This window comes from Gymnodraco acuticeps, unplaced genomic scaffold (genome assembly GCF_902827175.1).
Source record: "Gymnodraco acuticeps unplaced genomic scaffold, fGymAcu1.1, whole genome shotgun sequence".
NCBI classification, from domain to species: Eukaryota; Metazoa; Chordata; class Actinopteri; order Perciformes; family Bathydraconidae; genus Gymnodraco; species Gymnodraco acuticeps.
In genome coordinates this window covers 9,148-27,141 of record NW_022991134.1, presented here as the reverse complement: position 1 = coordinate 27,141, position 17,994 = coordinate 9,148, and the positions used below count along the sequence as shown (strand labels likewise).

General features: G+C 43.6%; 1 protein-coding gene across 2 annotated transcripts in view; it reads left to right on the top strand.

The window, feature by feature from the left end:
- dpy19l1l (dpy-19-like 1, like (H. sapiens)) overlaps nt 1-17,994 on the top strand; it is a 56,378-nt gene extending 38,384 nt beyond the window's left edge. For both annotated transcript variants that reach the window (XM_034237214.1, XM_034237213.1), the window contains exons 19-23: nt 10,783-10,902; nt 12,927-13,101; nt 13,785-13,884; nt 15,582-15,707; nt 17,572-17,994. In XM_034237214.1, the coding sequence (XP_034093105.1) occupies nt 10,783-10,902; nt 12,927-13,101; nt 13,785-13,884; nt 15,582-15,707; nt 17,572-17,734 (684 nt within the window). In that variant the 3' untranslated portion in view covers nt 17,735-17,994. The remainder of the gene's footprint in view (nt 1-10,782; nt 10,903-12,926; nt 13,102-13,784; nt 13,885-15,581; nt 15,708-17,571) is intronic.

Genomic DNA, 17,994 nt, shown 5'->3' with positions numbered 1-17,994 from the left:
AGCAGAAGAGGACAAGTATTGGAGATGAGGTCAGACAATGGGACTAATTTTGTTGCCACTGAAAGAGAGCTGAAGGAATCTATAAAAGAGTGGAATCTGAGCAAAATAGAACAAGCCCTCCAGCAAAAGGATGTGAAATGGACCTTCAATCCTCCTTACGGAGCACATCATGGCGGAGTATGGGAAAGACTAATCCTGCTTGTAAAGAAAATTGTGCTATCCATCACAAAACAACAAACACTTGATGACGAAAGCCTTTCAACAGTTCTGTGTGAAGTTGAAGGAATTCTCAACAGCCGACCAATAACTACAGTGTCAAATGATCCAAATGACTTGGAACCTCTCACACCAAACCATTTGCTGCAGCTCAAGGTCAAACCTTCGTTGCCCCCAGGCTTATTCCATCAGCAAGATACATACTCAAGACGCCGCTGGCGACAAGTGCAGTACAAAGCTAATTTGTTTTGGACCAGATGGATCAAAGAATATCTACCACTTTTGCAAGAAAGACGGCAATGGAATCGCATTAAAAGGAACTTCATACCTGGAGACATCGTATTAATCATGGATTCAAATGCACCTCGTGGATCCTGGTTAATGGCAAGAGTTATGGAGACTGGAGGTCCTGGATCTGGAGGACTGATTCGGAGTGTTCTTCTTAAGACAAAAACCAACACGCTGGAAAGACCAATAAGCAAAATATGCCTAGGTGCCTGCCTTAGAATAAGGAAATAACTGAAGATGGACAATTAAGACAGCCTGTCTATCTTAAATAGAATATGAAGACTGACTTTGTCTGGCTCTTTTTTAATTTTTGTTTATTGTTATTAAAGATGCCCATAACAATAGGGGCCGGTATGTGCACCGTGCAGCGATCAGCTGATATGGCAACACGGAGCATAGTATAGAGCCAGTATTTTGATTTGATAAGAAAGGCCACCTAATTGTGACGTCTGTAGTCAACGCACTATAAATGACTACAATTCCCACGGCGCCTGTGCTAACGCCACAGTGATGGGCAACCTGTTGAGAGACGCCGTCGAGGAACAGTTTTTAACCGTACTCAACAGTACTCGTAACCGTACATACAAACCATACAAGTACCCTTTAAGTTGTGAAGTTATAAGCATTATCAAGAAAGAAAGAATACCTAAGTTGTGTTGTTTTATTTGAGTTTGCCTATTTCTTTTGAATATTGTAAAGGCCTATTTTTCTTTGTTGCATGTGCAAAAGTTTGTTATTTTATTTTTGAGCAAACACATCGCAACATCTTCTAAACCATCGGAGGCCAAGCAACACTTCAAACTGTGAGTAATTTAAGGAAAGAAACAAGTTAGAACTGTCTGTTTAAGGCATCTAGTGGCTTTGTAGAAAAACAAGGAAGGAAGCCACGACAGGGAGAGAGAGCTGCGGTCCGCGGGGCTCTGCCTCCGCCTCCTGTCCTCACAACTCTTATTAATCCCGGTACCGGACAATTGTTCTTTGTTCTTACTCGTAACAGAGTTTTGCTTCCCAAGACTGCCAATGTGCTACACGTCCCGCCCCGCTCCATCCCGCCCCGCCCTGCCCCTTCTAACAGTACAGAAAGCGGCGAGATGCATTTCTTTAGGAATCGACAAGCAAAACCACAACAATGGCGGACACGGACAATTTACGAATTAGTTCTGCCTTTTGTAAGCTGAATTTATCAATAATTTGTCAATAAATAAGGGCGAAAAACGTCACTTGTCCATCGGACAAGTCAATTGAAAGATCTACTTGTCCGATATTGTAAATAACACGTCTCGGATGGTGGGACGTGTGCTTTTTCGCACACTGGTAACCCACCGTTCTATCTCACACAGGCTCCGCCCTCTACTGGACTCTATGGGTACAGTGGGTGGAGCCCCGATGGATAAATGCCCTGTCGCCCCACAACATCGACCCACCACACTGCCCCTGACCGGCCTTCGGTTAACAGCCATCGCACCCCAACTGCCTATCACCCGGTTGTGACCGTGGAGAAGTCGGGGTCGCAGCTTACTTGGCTGGGTAGAGCCTAATTGGTCTGAATAAGCCCATAGCTCCACCCTGCAGGTGCCAGCGCAAGTGACTACACACTGCACACCACGTTTCCCAGATCTCTAAGGAGCATGGGAAAAAACGTAAGTGTACTATGTCCTCCACACTCACACGCTTACCTCGTGTAGAGTGTACACGGACCTTGGTGGGGAAGGCTGCCTATGGGCAGGCGGGGAGAGTCTTCCAGCCCTGTATGGGGCTTACTGCGCACCACGTTTCCCAGGTCCCTAAGGAGCATGGGAAAACGTAAGTGCATTATATCCAAGGGGGTCGGATACAGCTTACTGACCCACAGCCCCACTCCTTTCACCAGTCCTGTGTTGCCCCAGCAAGCACAGACGATGAAAAGGAGCCCAATGTCCAAGAGATAAAACCTTATTAACGAGCCTGGCGCAGACCAAGACGCCGCCGTGCATATGTCCTCCACACTCACGCCGTTGAACAAGGCTGTCGACACAGCCATACCACGTGTAGAGTGTGCACGGACCCCGGTGGGAAAGGCTCTCCCCGCCTGCCCATAGAAATGAAAGTCCAGAGGGAAATGCACTCGCAGAGCCATCCTGTCAGGCGTTTCTTGGACAGAGCTTTACCGGCCACACCATCCCCAAAGCACACAAACAGCTGTTCAGTGCACCTAATAGAAGCTGTGCGCCCTACATACCATGCCGGCGCACAAACTGGACAGAGGAGGTGCAATGTTGCCTCCCTGTCCCCAGTATGGAGTGGAAGACTAAAGCCGTCCAACTGTATAGCCCTCGACCTGAACAAACTACTTAGGTTCTTGGGAACAAAGGAGGGGTTCGGTCTGAGTGTTGCCCCCCACGGTCACCATGAATCAAAAGGCAACTCGGGTGCACCGACAGAGCGGTCAGCTCGCATAATCTCTTGGCCGAAGTCAAGGCAAGCAGCAAAGCTGTTTTCAATGATAGCGCCTTCAGGGAGGATAGCTCCAGAGGCTCAAAAGGTTCTGTAACCAAAGCCTCGAGCACCAACGGCAGATCCCATTGCGGGGTGGAGACATGCCCCACTGGGCGCTGTCTCCTGACTCCCTGCAAAAAACGCATCATAAGCGGTTGACTAAAGGCTGACCTGCCGCCAAATCCCTCATGGCAGGACGAGATGGCTGCTGCATACACCTTATCTGTGGAATGAGCCAGCCCCCTGTCCACCAGTATCTGTAAATAGGACAGAATAGAGCCCAATGTACAGGATAGAGGCTCTAGACTCCTTTCTTCACACCACCGCTGGAATCCCAACCACTTCGTCTTGTAACAGGCTGTGGTGGATCCTGCTCTTGCTGCCTGGATAACTTTGTCAGAAAGTCCACCCCGTCTCAGCCTGTCCCTCTCAGGAGCCAAGCCTGGAGAGGTTGGCCCAGAGTGGGTAATGCCCCTATTGCACCTGCTTTCTGTGATTTGGAGCAATTTTTACAAGTAAGCGTCCTTCAGGTCGATGATTGTGAACCAATCGCCCGGCTACACCAGTTCCAGTAATTGTTTTATGGTTAATGTAAGGGAAACTTCTGCAGCAATGGAGAGTCAGGACTCCGAGAGACACGAGGAGAGTTGGAGCTTTGATGTCAAACACTGGTAGTTTATTTAAGTCAACGGCCGGAGAATTCATATCACAAGTCACAGCAGCAAAAGGTTCTGACTGCACGGGTGGGTTGTCATGTCAATTCTGATCAGCCTTGCATCTTGGTAGACCTTTTAACTAGTTTACAGAGAGTCAAATCCACATATTGGGGATGGGCGTAGACATCTACAGACACAGGAGATGTCTCTCACATATGTGGAGCTTAGAAAGCCAGCGCTCTCACACTCGCAAAACCCCCCTATGCCCTGCAGGTCAGGCCCAGGGCTCAAATTAACTTTTTTCCTCAGTGTCCCACAACTGTCCCGAATTCTACTTTGTATTGTCCCGGATATAACCAGCAGTGTCCCAAATTTAAATTTGTATCGTCGCCCCCCCAATTATGCAGAATACATATAATTTGATACTTTTTTGTCACTTACATTACATTACATTACATTACATTACATTTAGCTGACGCTTTTATCCAAAGCGACTTACAATAAGTACATTCGACCAGGAAGACACAACCTTGAAGAAAACAGAATCATATAAGTACATCAGGTTTCATAGAGCCAAACATTTCAAGTGCTACTCAACTGGCTTTAGGTAAGCCAGTCCTTTATTAGTATAAAAGTGCTTCGTTAGTAGTTCTAACGCTCGAAGTGGAGTCGAAAGAGATGAGTTTTCAGTTTGCGCCGGAAGATGTGCAAGCTATCTGCCGTCCTGATGTCAATGGGGAGCTCATTCCACCATCTTGGAGCCAGGACAGCAAACCCACGTGTTTTTGCCGATGGGAACTTGGGTCCCCCTCGCAGCGAGGGCGCAACGAGTCGTTTGGCTGATGCAGAGCGTAGTGCACGCGCTGGGGTGTACGGTTTAACCATGTCCTGGATGTAGGAAGGGCCAGATCCATTCGCAGCATGGTAAGCAAGTACCAGTGTCTTGAAGTGGATTCTAGCAGTTACCGGAAGCCAGTGAAGGGAGCGGAGGAGCGGAGTGGTGTGGGAGAATTTAGGAAGGTTGAAGACCAGACGAGCCGCTGCATTCTGGATGAGCTGCAGAGGTCGGATGGCACATGCAGGTATAGACCAGCCAGGAGGGAGTTGCAGTAGTCTAGGCGTGAGATGACGAGAGCCTGGACCAGAACCTGAGTCGCTTTCTGAGTCAGCTGGGGACGTATCTTCCTGATGTTGTAAAGCATGTATCTGCAGCAACGGGTTGTAGCAGCGATGTTTGCAGTGAAGGACAGGTTGTTATCTAGGGTCACACCCAGATTCCTTGCAGTCTGAGTCGGGGAAACAACTGAGGTGCCGATGTTGATTGTTAGGTCAAGAGTGGGACAATCTTTTCCCGGGAGGAAGAGCAGCTCAGTCTTGTCAAGGTTGAGCTTGAGGTGGTGAGCAGACATCCACTGAGAGATGTCAGCCAGACAAGCAGAGATGCGTGCAACGACCTGGGTCTCTGAGTGGGGAAAGGACAGAATTAATTGGGTGTCATCAGCGTAGCAGTGGTAAGAAAAACCATGCGGGCTAATGACTGATCCGAGCGAGTTTGTGTACACGGAGAAGAGGAGGGGACAAAGAACAGAGCCCTGAGGGACCCCCGTAGTTAATTGACAAGGGTCGGACTCAGACCCTCTCCAAGTCACCCTGTAGGTACGGTCTTTGAGGTATGAGGTGAGGAGGGAAAGTGCAGAGCCTGAAACTCCAAGTTTTTGGAGAGTGCGAAGGAGGATCTGATGATTCACCGTGTCGAATGCGGCAGACAGGTCCAATAGGATGATGACAGAGGAGAGGGATGCAGTTTTGGCAGTGTGCAGTTCCTCCGTGACAGCAATGAGAGCAGTTTCTGTGGAGTGACCTGCCTTGAAACCAGACTGGTGCGGATCCAGAAGGTTGTTCTGATTGAGATAACAGGAGAGTTGTTTAAAGACAGCGCGTTCAAGTGATTTAGACAGGAACGGGAGGAGAGAGACAGGCCTGTAGTTTATAACATCAGACGGGTTGAGAGTGGGTTTCTTTAGGAGAGGGTTTACTCTTGCCTCCTTGAGACTGTTTGGAAAGTGACCAGAAGTTAGAGAAGTGTTGATGAAATGGGTGAGAAACGGTAGAATATCAGGAGCGATAGTCTGAAGGAGGTTTGAAGGGATAGGGTCCAGAGGACAGGTGGTAGGGCGGGCAGAGGTAATGAGGGTAAGAACCTCACTTGGAGAGAGAGGGGAAAAGGAGGTAAGTGTGTTGGTGGAAGGAGGGTCTGGTGACCCAGCGGTGAGTAAAGGTGAGTCAGAAAAAGAAGAGCGAATATCATCAACCTTTTTTTATTTTTTTTTCAAAGTGGGTAACAAAGTCACTTGACAGAAGTGAGGAGGGGGGAGGAGCTTTTGGAGGGTCCAAGAGGGTGGAGAAGATGGAAAATAGTTTTTTAGGATTGGAATAGGAAGATTGGATCTTATCTTGAAAGAAAGTGCTTTTTGCCTGAGAGATCGAAGCAGAGAAAGAGGAAAGGAGAGCTTGATAGGTTAGGAGGTCGTCACAGTGTTTGGATTTCCACCATTTCCGCTCTGCTGCCCTAAGGACGGTTCTATTAGCACGCAGTGCATCATTTAGCCAGGGAGCAGGAGGGGATAGACGAGAGCAGGCCGGTTATATCGATTAGGAGATACACGGGGCCAGTGATAATTGCGAGAAGACACATGAACAGGAATGGAGAAAATACACATGATTATAGCATGAGGGGCTAGAAAACTAAAGAAAAGATAAATAAGACACCAGCTCAATCAGAGTAGGATTTGCCTCCTCTTTGCCTCCCTCGTGACTCCCGCAGGCCTCCAATGTCTTTGTCAGTCTTACTCCCGCAGGACTCCAATGTCTTTGTCAGTCTTCGGCTGTCTGACGCTGAAGCTGACGCTCTAGGAAAGAGCTACCCAAAAATGGACGCCTGATTGCTCAGTTCACACAGCTGTAGGGCCACGGCCCTCTAATTAGTTAACTATCTACAGCTGATGGGCGACAGTAGACTGGCCGTGCCTATATTAATGCAGGCTTGAGTGCTGAGAGCTGTAAAGCAGGTTTCGCGTGAGCAGATCTGAGATTTAAAATCTCTCAAACGCGATTTAGCCGTTAAAGCTACAATAACAATTTATACAGAGTCGAATAAATGAAACAGAGAAGTCTAATTAAACAAGAATATAACTTACAGTGGTTGCTGCGTCAATAGGTAATGTCGTTACCGGGTCCAGATGCACACTGGACCCGGACTTAATCATCACACCATAGACTCTGGTCCACCATGTAAGTTTAAAATACTTATTCTTTTAAACATATGAATATTAGTCTGATCTGTTGCCTCTCCTAGAGTAGAAGGGAAGAGAGTTGTTTTAAGACATGTTTTTCTATTGTTTCTCAATATCCAGACTAATTTATCATTGTCATGTCAACATTGAAGAATTCTGATTTGTATTTTTCAATTCAATATGGTATGGCTGTATGGTCTCTGTGTTTTATGATCGGAACCCTCCATCTGGCAATAAAAGTGGTATGAATGATAATAAAAAAACAGAAGTTCCATAATACAGTTTAATAAATGTATCTGTTTTCAGTTCTAATTACAAGTTATCCTCACAAGTCAGTAGTACTATAGGAATATAAATTGATCTTCTATCTTCATTCATGAATGTCAATCATCTTGCTCTCACTCATTCACCCCCCCCCCCCAGGCACAAAAACAACTGGAACATTACTCTCTCTTAACATGACACATTATTCTCATACCAGAGTTGATTGACAAACTAAAATTACCTTGCGACCCACTTTCTAATCGTCACCCAATCTGACTGACGTTCTTGACCAAAAAAAACTAAAACACTAAAAAAAGATGAAAAGCTAAATGATTGGCTAAATGCCTTACGTGTTTGCAGCTAAAGATTCTAGTCTGGTCACTGACTGGCTGACAAAGAAAATACAAAAATGATAGGCTACACCTCTTATTCTGATCAATTGTATTTCACATCATTTTCACAAACTTCAAAAGAACGTGACACCGCATTTTAGGACGTTTGTATGCATTGTAAGGCACACTTCAGTTGCTAGCGTTAGTTAGCGCTAGATAACGCTAGCGCTAGCTAACATTGACACTTAAGACCACTAACTTACCACAGTGGAAGACGATGCATCATGACCAGGACTTGGGATGTTTTCGTTTCGGGAGTCGGCAGAATTGGGGCTTGCAACAGGGGGCTGTTTATTCAACCACCTCAGCATTTCTTTCTTCTTTTTTTAACTGTTGTGACCGTTGCATTGGCGCGAGTCTAGCAGCAGTCAGCAGCAGAGTGGATGACGTAGAATGCATTCTATGATTTGACAGCCCAATGACTTTGCAAATAACACCCATTTTGAAGTTTACTTTTAATTCTTTTTTCACTGTCCCGAAATAGTCCCAGACAAAATAGATTTGTGTCCCAGTAGTAATTGTTATGGTCCCCGGGATATCGGGACATCGTTAATTGCGAGCCCTGGTCAGGCCATATAACCTAGTATCAACATACGACTGCATTAACACATTCCTTACGGGAGATTAGAAGCAGGGATGGTCGTAAATGTCAACACACAAAATAAGGTTAAATGTCTAGGAGTAAAGACAAAATTAATCCCTAACAGTTAACATATGGAACTTTTTGCAGGCAATGTGCTGATTCAGGATGCGAAGATCCAGAATGGGTTTGAATTCTCCTGTCTTCTTGGAAACGAGGAAGTACATGGAGTAAAGCCCCTTTTCTCTGTCCTGAGAGTGCACAACAGACACAGCCTGTTTTTGCAACAGGGCCTGAATCTCTGTTGAAAGGAAACCTATCTCCTCCTGGGATGATAGATTTGCCTCTCTTATGCCCCTGAATGGAGGCAGTCTCAGTGTCCTGTCCATCCACTCCGTCAGTACACAGCTGAGCTTCCATTCCCCATAAAACTGTGTTAAGGGAAATGCAAGTAGCTGTGGAGCAGCAGTTAAGAAGCTTTGGTACTCTCTGGTGGCCCACTCCGCCGCCAAACCTTCCACGAAATGTTTCTTTTTTTCTGTCAGGTGTTGTCTCGCTCGCTGAAGAGAAAAGGATGACAGTCAGGAGGTGTAGCTGCCTTATATACTGTGAGCCTGCGTGCGCATTCAGGTAGGCTCGCCCTGATTGGCCGGCTAAGTTTATACAACTTCAGTGTGTGAACGCTCGCGTATCATTGATGAGAGTAGTACCCATAGAGTCCACTAGAGGGCAGAGCCTGTGTGAGATAGTACCTCACTCTGCTGCCTTTTGTCAGCTGCTCCTATAATATCCTCAATATCCTTCAGATGTTCCTCCAGCAGCCACAGCGTGTGGACCTTTCCAAAGTTTCCCAGATAATTGCTTTAACGTTTCCGTATGGCTCAATGAGACCCGAGGGTGTTCTTGATCCTCGCAGCGACGACCATGTTCAAAAAGATCAAAGCATCATGCAAATTTCATTATACAGTCGTTCTCGGTGCAGGTCACTTTGAATTGAACCGGCCTCTGAAGCGATCATAGCTGCACTGACAGCTGGGCTGAGACTTATGGTTTAATAAGCACAAGTTGCTGTCACGTCTTCAGAAATATCAAGTTTTAGTGATTTAGGACACTATTATTTTGTATTCATCTGAAATCACTCCACGTGGCATACCTCCAACCTCCACCGTCTTTAAAAAGTAACAAGCCAATGTGAAGTAGAAACAAAATATTACATTTGGCAATAGATTTTCCAAAAATAAGCATTTACATTATAACAGAAATCGATGAATAATTCCCAACACAAGTTTTAAAATACATTTATTTTAAATGGCTTGTTCAATCAGATCAACACTCCTTCATTTAAATATATTTAATTTATAAATAATACATTGTAGAGGCTAGTTTTTAAAGGTCTACTAGAATAGATTTACATCGTGCAATTTTCCAAACTCACATTGGTTTCTCACACAGCATCTCTGTAAAGTATGTGTATTCACTCTCTGTCCTAAACGGCTTGTTGGAGCTCCTGACCCCCCCCCCCTCCCTGTGAGCCTAGTGTGCTCTGATTGGTCAGCTCGCCCACTCTGTTCTGATGAGTCAACCACCGTTACAGTGGAACAATGGCGTTAGCAACCAGAAAATGACACCAGTAATGACAAACAGATGAGAATGCTGCGTGGGGTCTGAGTGCCGTGTTGGCGGGACATTGCGCGGCTCGCTGCTGTGAGGAGGGGACAGTGTGAGCTCTATTACTGGTGTTTGCACCCCCAAACGCGGCGCACCTACAGTGTAAGTGCGTCACAGTTTAGCTGCTGAGAGAGTGTGTGTGTGTGAGGAGCTCCACGGATTGGTCCATTTAGGTGTGGTCATGTCACTGTACCCAGGAAGAAAAAGAAAAATCTCCAACGAGGCGTTCTGGGGCAGCATAGACAGGTCTTTTCTGTGTTTCAGATTACTCACTACAGGGTGTACTTTGAGGGTTTGTGACTTTGCAGACCGTTTACATGCATAAAAAGCTACATAACACACAAGGGGACGGGTAATAACCGGAAAAGCATGACCTGGGCCCTTTAAACTTTTTAATAAGTAGTTTCAATTTCAACAAAACGGAGCATTCGATAACATGGGTACCTCAAAATAGAAAGAATATGCATGTATTTAAACCTTTGTTTCTAAATAGACAAAGAAACGGACATTTACAAAAAGGAGGATGTTTGGAAATTGTCCGTCACACATGAACATGACACCGGACACAGTTTTGTTACAGCACCCTCTTTTCAATCAATTAAAGCATCTGCAGTTTCTTTCTCTGAGCTGTGTCGCATATATCTTTAGCAACAGATCCTAACGAAACAATCAAAGGCTGATTCTATTTTATCATTTTGTCAATTTCTTCTCTAAAAACAATCAAATCCCTGGAGATATAGGCAAAAGCTACATCCTCTGAAGGTCTGTGCTGTACCACTAATCACCAGCTAGTGTCAGTAAAGCACCAATAAATACATGGGTGCCAGTGTTCCAGCAGAGTGTGTGACTGACAAACAGAATAGTTGATCTAAAGCCATACTTTGTCTCCAAATGTAGCTCAGCACTAAAGTTGAGTGTATTTTTTGACTAATTTCTGTGTGTGTGTGCAGATGGTGTACCACAGCCTGCAGCTGCTGGCCTTCGCCATCCTGGCCGTCCTCATCATGCGTCTGAAGCTCTTCCTCACGCCACACATGTGCATCATGGCCTCGCTCATCTGCTCCAAACAGGTCTGTCTCTAACCCCAGTCAAGGGTGTTGTTTAAACAAAAACCATGTGCTCTATTTAAAAAGTGTGTTTTCATCTTGGTGTAGTCATTACCTCTTCATCTGATTAAATAGCCAGTATGTACAGTGCATTTTAATAAGGGTTATCAGTTTGATAGGCACACATTTAATGTGTCAGTTATGTTTTTTCTCTTGTTGTCTCTCTTTATAGAGATTATATAAAGAAAATATAGGTATAACGGTTGTTTTTGTTCTGTAGCAGAGGCTAGGATGACCTTTTAATACATCATGTTGTATAGATCTGTAATGAATTGAATTACAGGTCATATTATTGATAAGTTATTTAAAAAAAAAAAAAATGTAATCTCTCACTCAATAACTTATATATATAAAAACATGTATAAAAAAGTGTTACGGTTGCTTTCTGTTCGGCAAAGAGGATTAGATGTGCTTTAAAGGGGACCTATAATGCAAAATGCACTTTTTGATGTCTTTTATACATAAATATGTGTCCCCGGTGTGTCTTTATTTGTAGATATCTACTAAAGTACAGCATACAAATACAGAGAGTAGGCCTGTTATACTGAGTAATATATATTTTACACACTGCTCTGCTTTCTGCACGGACCTCACAGCTGTTCTCACTGTAAACATCGCGTTGCGATTCAAGCAGTTACTAAAATAATATCCCGGGGATGCATGCAGAGCTGTCATTGGCTGAGATAAGTCCGGCCGTGCGTAACGTAAGGATGCATCAGTGTATCCTCGATCATAGCTCCTCCAGAGAGCCTCCTCGATGCTCGGTCCTCGATGTGCATTTAGAGAAATTAGATGTCCTTCAACATGGCGCGCTGAAATTCCTTTCCGGGTCACTACCGGAGGACCGAGGAGTCGAGGAGGGAACATTTAGGAATTGAGAAGCCTCTAGTATTTGCCAACATAGATATATATAAACACTAGATGGCTAAAGGGGGTGTCGCCAGCGTAGCTCACCGGCGGCCATCTTACCACAGGCAACAACTACTGCTACAGCTGTTGTGAGGTGAGTGATCTGCACAAAAATACTCTTAACTCGCTGAAATCTGGACTGATTTACAAACGGTTTCGTTTATTATAAACGTTATTAGCATGGCTATGATACAGGAGACAACAAGACATGTTGAAAAAAACAAGTTAATGATTATAATTATAAGTATGCAGTATCATAACTACATCTTTGATGTTTATAACGAACCAAACCGTTTGAAAATTGAGCAGTCTACGGTTATTTCAATAGTGCACCAGAGACATAATGTTATGAATGAGCGAGCTGCCTGTGGCAAGATGGCCGCCATGTGGCAACGTCGGTCTCCATTGGGCAGCAGCGCGGGTGAGTCATCTAGTGTTTATATATATCTATGTTTGCCAGGTCCCGCATTAGCCAGCATAAGCTCCGCCCCCTCTTATTTTAATTTTTTTCAGTTTAAAAAAAAATAGAAGCTTTATTTTATTTTTTTAGCCTTTATTTATACAGGTGAAAATCTAATTGAGACACAGGGTCTCATTCTCAAGAGAGACCTGTTTATACCCAGAATCAGCACTTTTGTAACAGGAAGTGAAATAGAGGGATATGAGGCATGGCTATAATGGGTGATCTGTTTGGTTTTTTGACAAAAACACTTCATAGACATGTTTTTTGTATTTTTGTATATATCTGAGACCTATGTTATTACCTAAAAATAGCATGATAGGTGACCTTTAATAAATATATTTGTATAGATAAAGAAAGTCTGCAATAATATGCAATATTATCAACAGTTGTTGTTTTTTAATCTCTTGCTCTTTTGCTCTCTTAGTTTTGCTTTACAGTTGCTTTTAGTTCCGTAGCAGAGGATAAGATGAACTTTTAATATATATTTTTGTTTAGATAAATGTGACTGAGTTTTTATTTTAAATGTGGTCTGTTATGAATTGAATTAAGGGTCACATGATTGACACTATGAACATTTATTTTAAATACTTTTCTCCGTTTCTCTTTGTTGTGCCAGTTGTTTGGTTGGGTCGGGGACAGGTTTAAACACCAGGTGGCGGTGTTTGCGGTCATGGCCATCATGGCGGTGCAGGGCGTGGCCAACATGCAGGCGCAGTGGGCGATCATCGGAGAGTTCAGCAACATGCCTCAGGAGGAGCTGCTGGACTGGATCCAGGAAAATACCCCGTCTGGTGAGTGAAGGATCAATAAACCTTAGGAACGGGCACTTCTATAATTGTATCAATTTATATTTAACGCTTATTATTAACTATTTAATTATTAAGCGATGGAGTTTGTTGGCAACTTCCATGGTTGCAATACGTGTGTTTTAATGCCCATAAAATAATAAAATGAGAGTTAAAAAGCAGAACATTTGAAAGAATATATCGGGATATCAAACAAATGTGACAATGTGCTTGGGATATTTTACGTTACACATAAAGCATGTGACTTCAAACGTCCACTGAAGCTCCTGCTACGCCGATGAGATGATTAAATGGTAGAATATAACAAAATTCACCTCACTGCTCCACATAGATCTGATGTGACCTTCACGAGTTGTTTTTCACTGTTTAAACTTCCACTGGTGCTCTTTGAATTGCTTCACCATCTTTTCTGCAATGGTTTAATGTTTTTTTTCAAAATGGAGAATTTGTGCCACCTGCTGCTTTACTCGATAAACAAAAATGTAATTCATTTTATTTTCTTGTTCACTAGAGATACCATTTGAACTACACCTGTCAGCCAATTAGAAATAAGTATTTTCCATGGCTTACGTTATTAAACCGTACAAAGTAGAGACATATAAAAAAGGAAGAAGTGGTGGTGTAGAAACTCAACAACATTGTCTTGTTTTTGTGTGTGACTGATGCAGATTCTGTGTTTGCCGGAGCCATGCCCACCATGGCCAGCGTGAAGCTCTCCACAGGGCGGCCCATCGTCAACCACCCCCACTACGAAGACGCTGGTCTGAGGTCAGTAAGACTCACAGCAGCCCAACTGCTGAATCGGCCTCAGTAAATTCTAAAAGTATAATCCAATATGGCCCACAAATAACCTGTGTCTTATATTGTACTTCTTAAATATAAATGTAAAAATATATTACACAGCAGTATTCATGTGTTATTAAGGCCACTTTCTAATAAATTCGGTCAGAAAATGTTTCCAACTTTAATGAACATATCTTAGTTGATTAAAAAAAAGGCCAAATGACTTATGTACGTAACAAGCTTGAAATACACCCTTCATATTTCCCCTTGTTCTAAGCAAACTGAGGAATGAGCTGCCAAGAAAATAAATGAAACCCTAAGGAGAGCTGTGATGTAGGCTGTTTGTTTCTTAAGGCATTTTCAAGTATCAAGCATAATTGACCTACATTTGATTAATTTTGCTGACTTATTACATGTTACTTGTTACTTGTTACATGTTACTTTTTATCCGCTTTTATCCAAAGCGACTTACATACTCATTACTGTGGGCATTCCCCACAGGAGCAATTTGGGGTGAAGTGTCTTGCCCAGGGACACAACGACATGCTGACTGCAGTGGGGTTTAAAGCTGTGCCACACGCCTTATAATTAGCGTATGAGGCAATATACCTCTCGTCTAGCGAGTGACCCAGCCCTTCGTATATTTTTCTGTATGTGGCCCTCGTGAAAAAAGTTTGGACACCCCTGATTTAACCCTCCTATTGTCTTCGTTTTCCCCCCCTTACTTTAGTGTTCGCGGTCCTGTTTTAGCTGCTATTACATTAACACAAAAACCATTAATCATCACCAAATTTCATTTAACTCCCTTTCAAATTGTACATATTATGTATCAGACTACCGGTATACATGAAAAACTGCAGTAAATATTAGGGCTGTCAACTTAACGCGTTAATAACTAATAATAATAATCTTTTTTTTTTTAACGCCACAAATTATTTTAACGTGCGATTAACGCATGTGTATTTGTCCTCGGCCCGCCCCGTAGTTTCAGAGCCCAAAGGCTTGACGTTGTTGTTGTTGTTGTTGTTAGTTGGATGGTGGGAGATTCTAGCGAGAGATATGGATACAAAAAAAGGTGTTTTAAACAGCAAGCCAAGCACACAGCTGATGCTGACAGACCCGCTCCTGCCGCTCGCTTGTGGCAGACCACGCTTGAAAGTTTGTTGGGGAGACGCCTGGACACTTCTACGAGCAGCAAGCTTTTAACAGCGATAGCTAAATGGGTGGCTACAGCTTAACATTGTGGAGGATGAGGGGCTGCGTTAGATCATTCGGATCACATCCAACATGTCAACTGCACATCACAGCGCATTATTTTGACCCACAGTGGGAACGTCTCATGCTTTGACTGAAGATGAAGACAGAGGAGCGGCATTTTTGCTGACAACTGTAAACAGGCTTGTATGTTTGAGCAACTGGCTCAGTGCAAAGAAGTAGACAGGGTTCCAACCTGACTTTGCATCAATTCGGTAGAATGGCCCATATATTATTCAGAAATGTGCCATTACGCTTAAATTGTCATTTTACTTTTGCACCTTTACTGAAGCACGATTTTAAATGCAGCACTTTAACTGGTAACAAAGTGACTTCACAATGTACTTAAACCTCTGTACTGCTTTACTTTGCATGTAGTTGTTCTCCAACTTGTGCTCCATATCAATGCTTTATTGTGCTCCTCGCAGGGAGAGAACCAAGCTGGTGTACTCCATGTACAGCCGCATGTCTGCAGACACAGTGAAGGGGAACCTGATGACGTTGGGGGTGGACTTCTTCGTCCTGGAGGATTCCTGGTGCACCCGGAGAACCAGGTACCTCCAGAGCCCTCTCACAGGAGGGGGAACTTTTCAACCTGTTTTCTGTCATATTTTATTTTATAATATGATAACACTGTATTGCAAGATAAAGTCTGGAATCTTTCCTGCAACATCAACAAGGGATAATATTTAAGGCAAGTGTTCAGACACTCAACCTACATTACAATCACAGAAGATAATATTTAAGAATCAGAAACACGTTTATTACCAGGTAGCTTTACACATATGAGGAATCTGACTTTGTGTCGTGGTGCATAAAAGAAGAATACAAAAAACAGGAAGAGAACTATACAAATATTTAAAATAATACAAAATATATAGTAAAATATAATATAACAGTATTTACATTGCATTTGATCTGGGGTTAAACTCTGTATTTTATTTTATTTTGCTCTAAAGAGGAAATATTATGCAAATGTTCAGGTTCATAGTTCTATCTCCTCTAATGTGGCACCAAAACCTATATATCACACTACAGAAGAGGGGAACCCCCTACGAGCATAATAGTGCTGGAAAGAGTGTTTCTGTATGGTTAAATCATGGCACCCTGTGTTCTGTATTTGATGGTGACCACTCATGTGTGCATTTTAGGACATGGTTATGTATATATTAGGGCTGTCAGTCGATTAAAATAGTTAATCGCGATTAATCGCAAATTAATCGCACATTTTTTATCTGTTCTAAATGTACCTTAGAGGAATATTTTTCAAGTTTTTAATACTCTTATCAACATATGAGTGGACAAATATGCTTTATGCTAATGTTTATTATCATTTGAACAATGACAAATATTCTCATGAATATTAAACACAACAACCTCGAACATTACAAATATTCGGCTCAATTCAACCTGGAAGTGTGTGTGTGTGTGTGTGTGTGTGTGTGTGTGTGTGTGTGTGTGTGTGTGTGTGTGTGTGTGTGTGTGTGTGTGTGTGTGTGTGTGTGTGTGTGTGTGTGTGTGTGTGTGTGTGTGTGTGTGTGTGTGTGTGTGTGTGTGTGTGTGTGTGTGTGTGTGTGTGTGTGTGGTGTGTGTGTGTGTGTGTGTGTGTGTGTGTGTGTGTGTGTGTGTGTGTGTGTGTGTGTGGGTGTGTGTGTGTGTGTGTGTGTGTGTGTGTGTGTGTGTGGTGTGTGTGTGTGTGTGTGTGTGTGTGTGTGTGTGTGTGTGTGTGTGTGTGTGTGTGTGTGTGTGTGTGTGTGTGTGTGTGTGTGTGTGTGTGTGTGTGTGTGTGTGTGTGTGGGAGCTATGTGCAACTCAAGGCATATGCTCGAACGGGAGCTGCAATCATGTTGCGCACTATCTGTGCTGAGTGTGCTGACTTTTCGTACAATGTCCCACTGTCTGGCTTCCTGCATAAAGTCAAGTGCTCGGCGCAGTTGTGGCGAAATGTCGCTCCTCTGTTTTCATTTAAACAGCTCCTTATATCCGTTAGCGCAGCTAGCTAGCACCAGATGCTAACAACAACAATGCACGTAAGGTCTCTCTCTCGCTCGCTCGGGCCACACACCCTCCCGGTCCTCCCAACAGCCAGTCGGTGCCTGCCGGTGAGCGTGGAAGTGTGCTCTGCCACAAGCGGGCGGCAGGAGCGGGGCTGTCAGCATCAGCTTGTAGATGGTATTTTAAACTCGATGCGCTCTGAAACTACGGGGCGGCCGAGGAAAACAAATACACATGCGTTAATCACGTTAAAATAATTAGTGGCGTTAATTTTTTTTTACGTTAACGCCTTATTAACGCATTAACTTGACAGCCCTAGTATATATATTATATATAAACATTTAAAATATCTAAATTGACTTGAATTTCAGGACAAATAGTGTGTCATTCTCATGAACTTCGTCTTCCTTTCTCTTCGCTCAGGCCCGGGTGCAGCATGCCAGAGATCTGGGACATTGAGGATTCCCAAAACGTTGGTAAAGTTCCCCTTTGCACCCACATGTCCAGAAGCTCACGACCCCACTTCACCACAGTCTTCTCCAACGACATCTACAAAGTTCTCAAAGTCTCCAAAGATCTCAGATAACACCGTGAGAAGGACTAGTTCAGCACCTGTTGATCTTTCACTAGGTTTTGATCAGTCCCTGCCATTAGGCGCATTCACACCGCAGTACTTTTCCCACAAAGGTTCATGAGAACTCTTTAGTTCTCATGAACTAAGTTCAGATCGCGTTCACACCGGAATAAGTTCCTGGGGAAGGATTAAGCAAATTAAGCCGCTGACGTCACTTCTTCTTCTTCTTCTTCTTCTTCTTCTTCTTCTTCTTCTTCTTCTTCTTCTTCTTC